Here is a 13,689-nt window from a genome sequence, read left to right as displayed (position 1 = left end):
GATAAGACGATGGTAATATGAAATATGTTTGTGCGAATAAGATTCTCATCTCGCTTAGAAAGGGTTGTTCACGCTTTCTCGCAAGAATGCTTCATTCTCCATTTTCTGCTATCGTGGTATCACACCGTAGCATCTGTTCGCGAGAAATTAATTTATTTGAAAGAAAAATGGAGATGAATTCTGATAGTTTATTCACCTACTTCTATATACATACATAATCGTGAACGTTGGTCAGCGTCCGAGCCAAACCCAAACCAGTTTCTTATGATAATTTTTCGTTATTTGGGGGAAATATCCTGTATTAAAAAAGGGGTTAGAATGTCGGCTGAATTTAAGTATGTATATGAAGATCTCTAGTCTCGCGTGGTTTCTTGTTTTAGCTTTAAAGGGAATTTAACCTTTAGTATTTATCAAACCCTTTAGAACATTGGCTTACGTCTTTTGAGACGTAAATTTATTTGGCTTATTTTTATTTTTCAGAATCGGTCTTTGCGGTTTCGACAATCCAATGAGAGATCCCAAAACAGAAGACGTCAAACGACACATCGGACATGTACGTTTTTGTTTTAAATATTTTTTTAAATATCGAAAATACATTTTTCCTCCTCAGTCTATTTGAGCTTTCTTCCCCATCCCTTGAACCAGCATTTAGTCTCGTTAACGGGGGGTGTAAAAAGGGCTGTTCGATGAAAACAAACTAAATTATGGAAGAGGAAGGGATGTGTTGACCCCATTCGTTACCTTTGAGCCTTTCCCGGCATCCCCGTCAACCTAGACATTCGGGATAACAATGGTACATCTTTGCGCAATTGTCCCAGTTTTCCAAAAATATTTCCGATTATCAAAACTTCCCGTTTAATGAAAGGTCATTTAAGATAATGAACCAGGAAATTTCAAGGCTATATTATTTCAAAATCCTCGGTTCTTACGCGAAGACTCGGAAGCCACTATCAAAACGACAGTTAAACCCAATTACTAATTAGTTGTTTACCGCGCGATCAAAACGAGATACGAAGATACTAGTTATAAAGCCGGTTCTGCAGCGTTGTTTCGCGAACTAGCTTCGACTGGTAATTCTGATGGAGCGTATTTTATAGCTGTTTGCATAGTCCTTTCAACATGCTATATTTAGTTTTCAAAACCAATTTCAATCGCCCTGTTTATATTCGCACAATAGCATGAAAACTAAATGCAATGGGACTATACCATTTTGGCGGAAATTAGTCAGTACGGTTCAAACCTTTCTATAAAAAAAAACATTATAAATTTGAGTTAAAAAGCTTTAACGTTGAGATTTAAAAAGTATTTAACCTGTCCAAATTATATAATTTTAGATAAAACAAAACTTAAGTTTCTATTTGAGTAATAACAATGTTATTGCACACTACACAAAAGACTCAAAGGTTAAAGTTCACGCGTCGGTGACATTACCGAATAGCTACCATTTCATTAGTTAAATATCTCAATGTAAAGTTAAAAGGAACCACCTATGGACTGCATTGCAAAATATGATAATTTAGCGAATATGTAGATTAGCCCATTATGAAAAGGGATGAAAAAGCTAAACCCTAAACAATTTTTTTATCCCTTTTCATGATGGACTAATCTACATATTCCCTAATTTTAATATCTCAAAAACCAATTGTACGGCTAAAAATGTAACTATTTTTTTTCGAATTTTATGTAACTTTCTTATGGTGTAATGTACCTTTAACCTCTTCATGGTATGAGTCACTCCAGATATAATTCATTCACGCACTTCCGTTTACGGGTCGTCACCGACGAGAAGGGATCCCTAACGAGCGACAATGAATACGACCATAGACCGGTTCTAATTAAACGTATACTCTCTTTACTGGAAATAGAGAAAGAAAAGTGCCGTTGTGTTTACTTTATTGCCACCGAGAACAAAATTATCCTCTGGATGAAGCGTCGAAAATCCAATATAAGAAAAAAAGCCAACCCTGACATCATTGCGTAAAAATTTCTAATGTTCCTTTTCATATGGTCCGATAAAAAAATGTGGTATACCGTCTCAGTCTGTATATAACCGGATGTATAGGTACCACGGCTTAGAATCACCCTTTTTCTAAAAAAGGTTATACCAATGAAAGAAAGCTATTCAATCATGCACCGAAATTCTCTTGCGCAATTTGGTTGTGAGGTCATTCCTGACAGGGTTAACCTAACATTTCCCATCTTAGTTAACAAATTAGGTACAGCCTGTAGACTTTAATTCGCGCTAAAACGTGGACCTCTCCATCTTATTAAAAAAAAACGACTGGCAACACTATCATTGTAGTATGCGGTAAATTTAACTCGCGGTAAAATTTAGATAAATCTAGGTAACCATAATAAAATAAATTTTAACTTTTCACTTTTAACTCATTTTTTATCGGGATTGATTTGAAATAAACCGAAGAATAACTATTCCTTTAAATATAATTATAATAATGTAGGTTGAACTTAACTTAATATCTGAAATGTGTAAAGAATCAAATGAATGCGCAATGCGTCTAAGATTGTACAGGGTATGTTTTAAAAATCACTAACTGTAATAAGATACTCTGAGAATAGTGAACAGTAATGACTTTTTTTTTACATTCTAAAATCTATTTCGGTTAAAACATTTCTATAATTGGTATATTAAAAACAACTGTTAAAAGTCGATTACGAGGTAAAACGATTCGTACTACTAATTTTCTGCCCTAATAAAACGTATTTGTTGGAATTTCCAAAAAAACGTGTATAATTTAAAATGAAAACTTGGGTTTTATTTCCCCCTTTTTAACTTTTCCCCTCATGTGAAACACTCTTGATTTATTTACCGAAGGAATTCATACACGCGCTTAAAATTCATTAGTTCCTAGGAATTCGTAAAATTTATTGGTCTCACGAACGAGTCTTTTTTAACGCTATATGGGTGCAAAAATCTAATATTTGTTGGTGGAATCGGTTGATCAACCTCTGAGGTATTCGCCAAGATCCGCGCCCCTGATCACGATTGAAATGTTTCTTCGCCACTAACACCCACACCCACGTGAGCGTGTTAACTAACTGTATAGCTGGCGAAACTTAAAAGAAGCAAATTGGGAATTAGTTTTTTCGAGCTCGCGTGCATAGGCGGACGTATTTGTTCTCGGGAGTTTAAAATTTGAATAAGTCATTAAAATATTGTTTACACCCTTTTCAAAGAACTTTCCTAGAAGGCTACAGACCCCAAACACCAACTCTCACCTAACTTAACCACATTTATATACCTCTACGTCATAATTTCCGTTTGCACCCCAAAGGAGGCATCCGAGTAGACAACATTTGGTTTGCTTAAGGCTTTGTTTGAAAAGTTCCATCAGCAAGATCTCTAAATTTTTTGAGCTTAATTAATTTATCTAATGTTATTTACCGATATTACCACCAGGTTCGCTAAATAAAATAACGTGATTGTAGGTTATTCAAAAATACTAGATTTAAAATTGAAGGTATAACCTCATTTACGTTCCTGAAACTTTCATTTGGACGTCACTACTAATTACCGGGGTATTGGCATTGGTAACCGCCTTGTAATCTTTTCCTTATAATTGGATGGTTTTCTTTCGGTGGGAGGGGGGTATGAAAACCAGCTTTCTTAATGGGTTACAAGTGCCCCCCCCCTTTAAATTTCCAAAAATAATAGTGGGCGGGAGCTATTGACCCGACTGTTTTAAACAAGTAAGAAAAGCGGGCGAAAAAAGATTTCTATCGCCTACTAGCAAATATCTCTTCTTTTTTGGGTGCGAATTAGAAGAAAAAAAGGTTTTGAACTTTCCCGCAGCACGCAGGGAGCCAAAAATATTTTATTCAATTTAGTTGTAGAGTAAGAAATATCTTATCGAAAATATTTCACTCATTATTCAAAAAACGATGAAATTACCATAAATTTAGAAATAAGAAATTCCCGCATTCAATAAATTCCTGACGGATTTTATTTCAGCCTCAGGCTGTGGAACATTAAACAAGTCTAAATGGGACTTTTTTTAATTAGTTTAAGAAGACAACGCTAATTTTAAAAGTTATTGAATTATAAACCAGATTTATAGGTGTAAACGTTACCGTATTGACAGCTTTATATTAACTATTAGTTATACTAATCGAAGACACCGCTTTGACTGAACAGCCAAGGGTTACTTAAAAGTAGATTCGTTCAAAGGTAGAGAAAACTTACTTTGATAAACTAACGAAATTTTTTTGACGTAGAATCAAAAATTGAATATTTTAACCAATGCTTCGTTTATGAATTTGAGACTTAAACGTATTTATGGCCATAATTATGAATAATAATTACTTGATAATTTTGACTAACAAAAAGTAAGACTTTTGTTTTAGATTAATTAATCAATAATACACATGGAGTTTTCGTTACTTACGCTATAACGCTTAAGAAAAGTTAAAATCGTGTCTATTTTTTCAGAGTAAAATTTAATTCTAACGATTGGTTAACCTTCAAAATTACCTCTGGCGTAATTCACTAATATAAACTGACTATAGGTGTCACTACAATCATTAAAGGCGTTCTGTATATCATTTCGATTAAAAAAAACGTTCAAGGATGAAATTGACATTACGACAACGATCGGAATAAAAAATCAAGGCCTAGTCTTAATTTAAATACGGCTACACCCAATTCATTTCTAGCGATACAACATTCTCTAAAATGTTTTCAATATTGAATCGGTAGTCGTGGTTATATTTTTTGCGTCAGTTTGGGCCAACACCCCTCGTTGTATCACGGTTAAGACTGCTTAAGCTGAAATAAATTTCACTCGACCAAACTGTAGATTTACCTTTATCAGAAGTTCAACATCTTAAACGAGAAGTATCAAACTACGCCATAAATATGAAACTTTTACCTACGCAGGCTCAAAACCATTTCCCATGAAAGCGATTTTCCTTCCCCCAAACCCCGCGGATGTATACATCGCACCACGGTTGTACATTTGCGGTTGTATCCATGATAAATGTAAAACTTACCCTGCGTAGGGATACGCACTTTTTTAATGTAAAATTCCGATGTAATAATTTGTCATTATAAGTATGTCTTAGCCTGCGAGGGTAAATGTTTCAAGTGAATAACGTTAGCGTTACTTATCTCGTAAGATAGGTTTACTTATATCCTATATTATATATACTTTTGCCGTTATTGACTTGCTTAATATTACCAAAACCTCTTTGATAAACTTGCGACTTTCGCCTACGTAAAGTATTGAAAAAACTATTAGTCCCTAAAACTATTAGTCCCTTATCCAAAAATCTATCGCGAAGTAATTGGACGGGTTTTCTTATAAATATAAATTTTATATCAAGACTACCGAAATTGACACCATGTCGGAGAATTTGAAAGAAATCCCCCCTTGTGTCACGTAGAACGGCTAGCAGAGCTTGAAGGTCACTTTGGATGGTACCAGGAGGAGACGGAGCGGGTGGGAACCGTAGCCACCCTGATATGGATGGGGCCATCAACCCTTTTTTCCCAACTCTCCCCTTTTTTTCGCGTAATATACAAATTAGCCCTCTTTTTGGCTTGTTCAGAATTTTTCGTCTAATTTAAAGGCTTTCCGACGCTGTTTTTTTCTTAGTGGATGACGAAAATAACTTGCCATCTGTTTCGATTAAAATATTTGGCCTTTTTTTACAAATTCGATCGGTATCCGGAGCCATTTATCGCCCAAAATTTAATACGTTTCTAATGTCGCGAGAAAAGCCATTCTAAATAAAAGCTTGCAATTTTGACCGGTAGATGGGTCTGATGTCAATTGAATGCCGAAATCTCACTACGACTTTTCCCAATGGAAATAACATGTATTAAACACGTTTAGTATTATCAGAAGTATATAATTTATTTTATAAGAAATAGTATCCATCTAAGCTTTAAAGACCTTAATTTAATTACACTTTCGCATGCTCAACGTAGGTTCGAAGGGGATAGGCTCTAGCCAAACTGCGAATGGATACCGCATCATGGCTAAAAAAATTACCCCTTCCCATTATTCTAAAAATGTATTTCAAAGATCTAATACTATTAACTATGTAAAATGTAAAAATTACCCTGCTTAGGTCTATTTATTTATATTAAAACAATTTTCCCATGATGAAAAGTATAAATTTTTTTTTGAAGCCAAACTGCGAATCTGAAAATGCGAATAACATGAGCGGTAGAGTGAGATGAATCCATTGGAGATTTTTATATACTCTCGAGGTTAATTATTCTTGTTACCATAAATCGTATATGTAATAGCGATATATCACTATTTTTGAAAATAACCATTATTTGGGAACCAGATGATTCATCTCCAGTTCGTAATATCATCAATTCGATGATACCTATAATTATCGCCCATCTCATAGCTGGCATTTTTATCATATGGAATACTACGTCAAAGACCTTCATTTTTACATTTATGAGAGGATCCCGAAGTGAAGATATAATTCTACGAAATTCCCGATAGAAGAGTGTATGCGCATCTGTTCGACCCACGTTACCGTTCGGCCCCTCCCCAAAATGATTTTTAATGGAAAATCATTTTGGAAGGGAACCAACGTCACGCAGTGTCACCGACAAATATTTTAATGCGTTACTCTAATCATTAATTTCTTAACCCTTTTTTCCGTCGGGATGAATTAGAAAATTCGCTTCGGGGCATTTTTTGTCCCCCATTCCTTATACCGAGAGGTGTTTGACGATTCTAATTGAGACTAGGGTACTGCCAGAAAACCTCATTCTATACTTACCGAGTTAAAGCAACCAAACCCAAAACAAATTATATAGAAATTGCAACCGTGAATTTTCAGTCTTTTTGGTTGGCATTTTCGAAATCGCCAAACAGATGTTAGTGTATATAGCGGAGGTAAACTACGTTAAGATTATTTATCTAAATTTACAGCAATATTATCGAAGGAATGTTTTCACAATCAATGATGTCATTATTTCACAGTGTACAGGGATTTGTTCAAAAATTTAAACAATAAACGAGTGAGATGTTGTATTACTATAAGCAACTAGGTTTGCAGAATTGCCAGATAAGTGAGAACTGTGATATCTTTCTTTCCAAACTTCCCTGGTTCAAGAAACATCTGGCCAAACCCTAGTCTTTTCATACTCAAAAGGAGAATGAAATTATAACTTGTGTAGTCCCAAAAACCATTTGTAATAGGAGCCAAAATCCGCTTTAATTTTTATCTCTAAACTCTTCACCACAACGAATGATTCTAACCCGTTCGGTTTTTGCGGAGGACTAACCCATTGCCATCAGCAGTGGGTATTTGGTAAAAGTGGTTTATATATGTATGAATAATTGCAAAGCGGATAGAGCGTACCAAATCCTTAACGATTTATAACGCCCTAGATTTTTTTACATTTTTGTAAAATTTAACGCCAAGGCGGATTTTTTGCAAGGTGAAATGTATGTTTTTCAAAGTAATTTTCTCCTTCGTTCTTACAAGTTAAATCGAATGGTGCCCAAAGGCTAAAATGAAATTATGTACAGACCCACCCAAATTGTGTTAAAGAGAACAATTTTTGCAAACTTTAGACGTTTAGTTGAGTTTTTTTTGTTTAATACGAGGTCCTTAGCCTTCAATTCTACGGAACTGCGTGGAATTTTAACGTTAAGGTGTTAATTTCCACTGGTCAAAATATTTTTATTCTATAGATTACTTTGTTCCTAGTGCTTAAATACTTTTCACGATTTTATATTCCATATTTAACTAATACTAAAACTATTTTAAAGGTATTATAAAATATAATATTTGTAATATTTATGAATTATATTTTTACAATTTAACATTACTGATAGCTACGTTAACAAGTTTGCGAGTAAATGGTAAATCAAAGATGTGAACTTGAAACTAATAAGACCTTTCTTTAGTACCTACTACCTTGGCGTCGTAAAAGTTTAGGCTCGTAATAAACGTAGTCTGTGGCGTCTACGAGAGTACATGTTAACTCCTATAGATTTATTCGTTAAATGTCCATAGTTAAATGATAGTGAGATTAAATATTACGAAATAAGACCTTTCTAAAAAGCAGATGTGTTTTATGCCTTTGCGCCATCGGCTAAAACGCACCTGAGGGCATTGAAAGGTAGCAGTACTTTCTTAATAATAATAATTTAATAACTATCATTACGGACAAGTTTTTGACTCCCCGCGGGTATAGAATATATAGCGATAAAGGTTCGTAATTAAGAATCAGTTAGAGCCCTTCAGTGCTCATCAAAATACAAAACTGTCTCCGAAAATGATCTCCTTCAAAGAAGTTTGAGATCTTGACTCTCTCATTCGGAAAGTTGAATGAAGTCGTGATTGAGTTAACATTTCTTTTGAACCAAATGTTTGGGATATCGGATCAAATGGAAAAAATCTTTTAGTACGACGCAACCTAGATGACGCCGGAATTATACTCCGATAAAAAGACCAATTTTATAAATTTCGTTTTGGTTTCCCGGCCCTTGCATATCTGCAAACAGAGTACAGAGGGCTTCGCGGCCGACTGTACTGGAAACATCTAGTGGAGTTGGAGGCTGAACTTATAAGCGTTATTTTTTAATTAAGATAAATTAAAAATGATTTTAAATGTGTTTATATTTTGAGATAATGACTATATTGAGACTATTTATAGTGTTGCTAAAAAGTAAGCTACTTTATCTAAAAATCCCTTCTAGTGGCAGGGGGGAACTCCGATTGTCTCATCATAGCCATTAATTCGATTTCACAAATGTAGATGGCAACTGAAGCCCCGGAATATATTTCGCCTTTTTCACAACTTGTTCGTCTTTTATTTTGGTCCACCTGTAGTCGCGTTCGTATCCAGTTTTTAGTTCACGATTTTCTCCTTTATGAATACCGGTTCTATCTTTCGTGAACTAAATGGAGAGACCCTAACGGCGCCATGGTATATTTGTATTAAAATATGGCTAATGACAGTGTCGGGAACGAAACCGGTCCCTTCCCCTTTATAACAGAATTGCGTAAAAAAAAGATATTAAAATACTTCTGGCATCACCTTATGGGTCGGGTATCGCGCGTTACCTGATAGCAAAATACGGAGACACCGATACATTTGTCATTGAGCGGGGTTATCCGAGATTATAAACTTGCGTGGGCTGGTATGCCTTGGCCCCTACCTGTGTCTATGCCTGCGCGTTAATACGACACCCTAATTTTAACAATCTCATTGAGAATGTCTGTAGGCGGCTTTAGCCGCTATTACTATAAGTCTATAATCATTTTTGGTAAGTCTTTAGTTAGAGTTGGCTGGTTTAACTGATGAGAAGAACCGGGTAAAATCGGCAAACAGTCAAAGCCTGACCGTCATTAACCGATATCGTGCAGTGTCACACTTCCTGGCTATTTTGTTACTTACACTATTCAAATAAGAAAACCAGAATTACTACGGTTAATGTACCGAAAGTATATCATTATTCTATACGTGTCATTTAGTGAAAATAATTGCTGGTAGCGATGTATAGCTTGATGTAAAATCAGTTATTCCCAAAAGATAGGCGCCCTCTAGTGAGACAAATACGCAACTTACCAATTATTCCGCTCACTATGACAACGATGCAAATGGCGCCTCTTAGGCCTAATGATTTAGTTGGTTCAGAAATTTGTCATTCTAGAAATGACTACGTAAAAATTTTACAAGCGAAAGATAGACAACTGACACACTTATGTAAAACAAATTATGAACTTATGGTGTTACTTCTTAAAATGGATTGTGGATTGTCGATTTGATTAAAAAATGCGTGTTTGTTTGCCCGAAATTCCATTAGTAACCATTTCATTTTGGGGTCGCGCCTCGGTTTTCAGTAGGGGTTACAATAAGAATATTGTAAATATCTCAAAAGATCTGTATAGAAATTTTGACCTAGATAAATTGTTCTAAAGGCTTAACTTCAAACCGGGTTTAACGGAATTATCGTTAGAATTCCGGAATGAAAACAAATAAAGGGTGGTTCAATTTTCATTTGTATTTTAATTCGGAATACGAATGTACCGTTGACCAACAATAGTATTATTTGTTTCGGTGCTTTTTTCCGTAAATTAATTTTAAAACATTTTCGTATACGAAATGGCTCCCGAAATTTGCTTACGTGTGACCCATTTTTATTGAAAAAGCGCATAGGTATCGTTAACTGGCCATAGTGTAGTGACGGCCTTGACTTTTGAGGCTTTAGAATGGCTTTCTGAACTGGATTATATAGTTTTTTCGAAAATCACGAGTTTAGCCTCTATTATTCCTATTGCCTTAAAAATAACTTGTTTGTTTGGTGACAAAAGGCTATAATAATAATAAATGGTTCAGCGTTTCTTTATGTTTGTTAATTTCATAATATTTCCAATTTTTTTGTCTACAACTCGGGGTGAATGATGATAGTTTGAAATCTCGGGGTGACACTAGAAAATAGGTAAAAATCTCGGTGACTGATGCTAGAAAATAGATCGAAATCTCGGGGTGACTGATACCATCTTTCAGGGCTCCTATATTTTCGATTTCGGTCGAGTTTTTCTTTATTGATGCTGTTGATTTTGAACCTGAGATTAATAATTGGTTTTTGGATTCTGCAGGGTGTTAAGATCAAGATGGACGACGCCGGTAACATCATGATTAAGCGAGTCAGCAAAAGCAACGTGTACATCAAGGAAGTTCATCCAGAAGACAGCAGTCATTCGTCCGACGTCATTCGACTCAACGGTCAACTGGAAATGGAGAAACCAGTCAAAGTAAGAACCCAAAGGCGTGACCGATAAATATTATACTGTCCAAAAATAACGTCCGAAAACGTCTTTTCTCGCCTGACAGCTTTTCGACATCAAGAAATTCCAGAACAACGTGTCCCGGGAATTGCGTCGCGCTTACCCGGATCGACGAAAGCTGGAGAGTCAATGCGTTTGCATCGTTAATTTTGTCAAGGACGCCAACGAACTTCTCGACTGCCCCTGTTGGGTCATGATCATCAACATCGTTGCCCTAGACATGCTCAAATCCAAGCTGCCCATAAGTGAGTACTCACTTCATCAAACCAACGCCATTAAACCGCCATCAACCATCTCCCCGTCAACTCCTCGCTACATTCACTCGGAAGAAATAATGATTATATAAACGATTATTACAATTTGGTTTGGTCCCTTTCTTAATTTCAAATTCCCATCTCACACCCTGCACTATGATGGGGTTTTCCCCAAGATTACACAGTGAGTTAAGAAGGTTGGGAACCCGTTACATTGGCTTCTCTAATCCTAGTTTCGGTACAGCCCTTTTATTTTGACATTCAGATTTGCATTTTTAAACATTTTTATTTATCTCTAGTGCTTAAAATAGTTTTGTTAATTTTATATTCAATAGATAATTATATATAAGAAACGGAACTAGTGTAGGTAAGGAAGCGATACCCAATTGGATTTCTATAAAACTAACATTTAGACATCTATGCTAAATTAGCTGATCCACTATAAATATGTAATTTTATATTCCCTTGAACGGCCCTTTAAATGGCAGTTGAACTGATTCGCTTCTGCTATCTTTCTCTAGGCTTATAAAAATAGACCCGCTTTGTCGAAGCATTGACCTCTATCTTAACAATGCTTTTTCGTTACTTGGCGTACGAATATAATCCGCCTCGATGGCTAAGTCATTAACTGGCTCTCACTGACGCCTTTTTATGGTTGTAATTAAGTAATGAGACGCTTCTCTCCTCTTTGTCCCACAAACCCGCATTTAGCGCGTGCATACTCCCGTTTAAAGTCTTCCCAAGTATTTTCTTAAAACCCGAGAATGGCCATTAGTTTTAAGTCGCTATTCGTTATATCGTTCCGTTGAGCGCGTTGGCTGGCAGATACTATTTCCATTCTTCGCGTACATTCTTGCGGGTGAAAGAATGCTGCATTATCTGTTGGTAGAATCGATCCTTTGGCTACTTGGTGAGATGTCTGCTCGTTCCTCTCTCGCGCTGGCTTTGGTACAAGTTCATTGTCGTGACTAGCAGATGAATATCGGGCTATTTTACTTTCCTCTGGCTGAAGATGGGCCAATTTTGAAATACCTATTCTTTTCGGGTGCTTATGGCCCCGATTTTAGCCGTTAAACCCTATTTAACGATTCGCTTTAGTTTCTCTACAAGTCTGCAAAATATTCACGCGTACTTAGAAGCTATCGTTCTAGATTCTTGTTGAGACTGATCCCCGTAATCCGCATTGATATTCTGACGAAAATAATGCGCGCTTTTGGAACCGATAACTTCAAGACGCAAACTAACGGTTCCTCCGTTGTCTACCTGTTAGAAATGAATAGCATTAAATATTTTCCATAGATATTTGGTTTGCGTAATAATTTCAGAATCGAAAATGTAACGATGTTTCTGAATGGGAACCGGTTAGGTTAGGATACCAGGCTTAGGTAGCTATATGTAAGGTTAAATTAAGTTGATTTATAAGCGCAAGCATAGTTATTATAGCTTTTTAAAGGTAAATATTTTGGTTAATATTATGCAAGTTTTTATCTTTTCCTTCAAGCAATAGAATTGTAAGTTTTCAGAAATTTGATGAAAGAGTCAAAATTTCTGGGTCCAAATATCCGGGCGTCTAGGTGACGGCGTCTGAATGTCCTGAACCGGCGTGAAAAAGGTTATCGAACCAATGATGCTAATTTCTCTGGTATTAAATCAAATGAAGGAAGCGCTCCTAACATGTATTTATCGTAGTGTCAATTTTCCCCCGAAAATTCTAGATAAATATTTACCCCTTAAAACACCATGGCCAAATGTGACTGTCGTGTTTTAGCGATTATCGGGTCAAAATTGCAATTCTCCTATCCGTATTAAAAAGCTTGTAGCAAATAAAAGGATTTAAAAGTAAATTTGGTAAAATCCCTTTCAGTCAAAGGTTTAATGTACCAGTAATAACGTCTGCAAGGAATACTCGCGCTCGCTGTTACGTATAGCTTTCACCTGACGTCATCGTCTGTATAGTAGAAGCCTAATTTACCCCCATGTTTTAACTTTGAACCATGGCCGCCATCTTGACCAAAATTGCTCGTGAAAGCCATTTATAAACCGGATTGAGTTGATTCAACCCTTTCCCCCATTTTATTTCTGTAGGTTCATGAATAATTTATAAGCCTGGGCTAGAGATACGAGCGCGTATATAAAGGTTCGGTTGAATCCGTCTGTGACCTTTCTTATTGCGCCAATTTGTTCCAAAGAGGACCACGTGTAAAAACATGGAAAAAAATCTCTGGAATTCCTTCGGAAAAAAATGTATTCTTTTTCACTTTCGAAAAATTAAATCTAAATTATCTAAAGAAAAATGCGCCACATCAACTCTGTTGGAGTTTTGTTGGAATAGTTGTTTTACCAGTTTTGCGTGGGATTTTTAGAGGGATTAAAGATTAAGAAGAGTTATTTGGTTTATCCTTTCAGTTGAATTTATGAATAGAACTTTTTCTTCAAAGAATAGTGTTCTGTGTTAGTTTTGAGGCCCACCACTGACGGTTTCAAATATAGCTTCCGAATTTTTGCGAAGCATATACGGTATACTTAATTTCTGGTTTCCTCCTTTAATGGATTTTATCCAAAGTGTGTGGGTCAACCTCGAGGAGTCAACTTTTAGTCCGGTTGTATGGAGATTGTTTGACTATCAAGGATATTTGTTTATAAA

At 35.8% G+C, this 13,689-nt stretch overlaps 1 protein-coding gene across 2 annotated transcripts in view; it reads left to right on the top strand.

Annotated features, from left to right (window-relative positions):
• Positions 1-13,689, top strand: part of exp (expansion) — a 69,100-nt gene that overhangs the window by 49,697 nt on the left and 5,714 nt on the right. For both annotated transcript variants that reach the window (XM_090178142.1, XM_090178143.1), the window contains exons 4-6: positions 481-553; positions 10,603-10,758; positions 10,838-11,036. In XM_090178142.1, coding sequence (XP_090034268.1) covers positions 481-553; positions 10,603-10,758; positions 10,838-11,036 — 428 coding nt within the window. The remainder of the gene's footprint in view (positions 1-480; positions 554-10,602; positions 10,759-10,837; positions 11,037-13,689) is intronic.

This window comes from Leiobunum rupestre, chromosome 6, assembly GCF_980474605.1.
Source record: "Leiobunum rupestre chromosome 6, qqLeiRupe1.1.hap1, whole genome shotgun sequence".
Taxonomy (NCBI): domain Eukaryota; kingdom Metazoa; phylum Arthropoda; class Arachnida; order Opiliones; family Sclerosomatidae; genus Leiobunum; species Leiobunum rupestre.
This window is presented reverse-complemented; position numbering and strand designations above follow the sequence as displayed.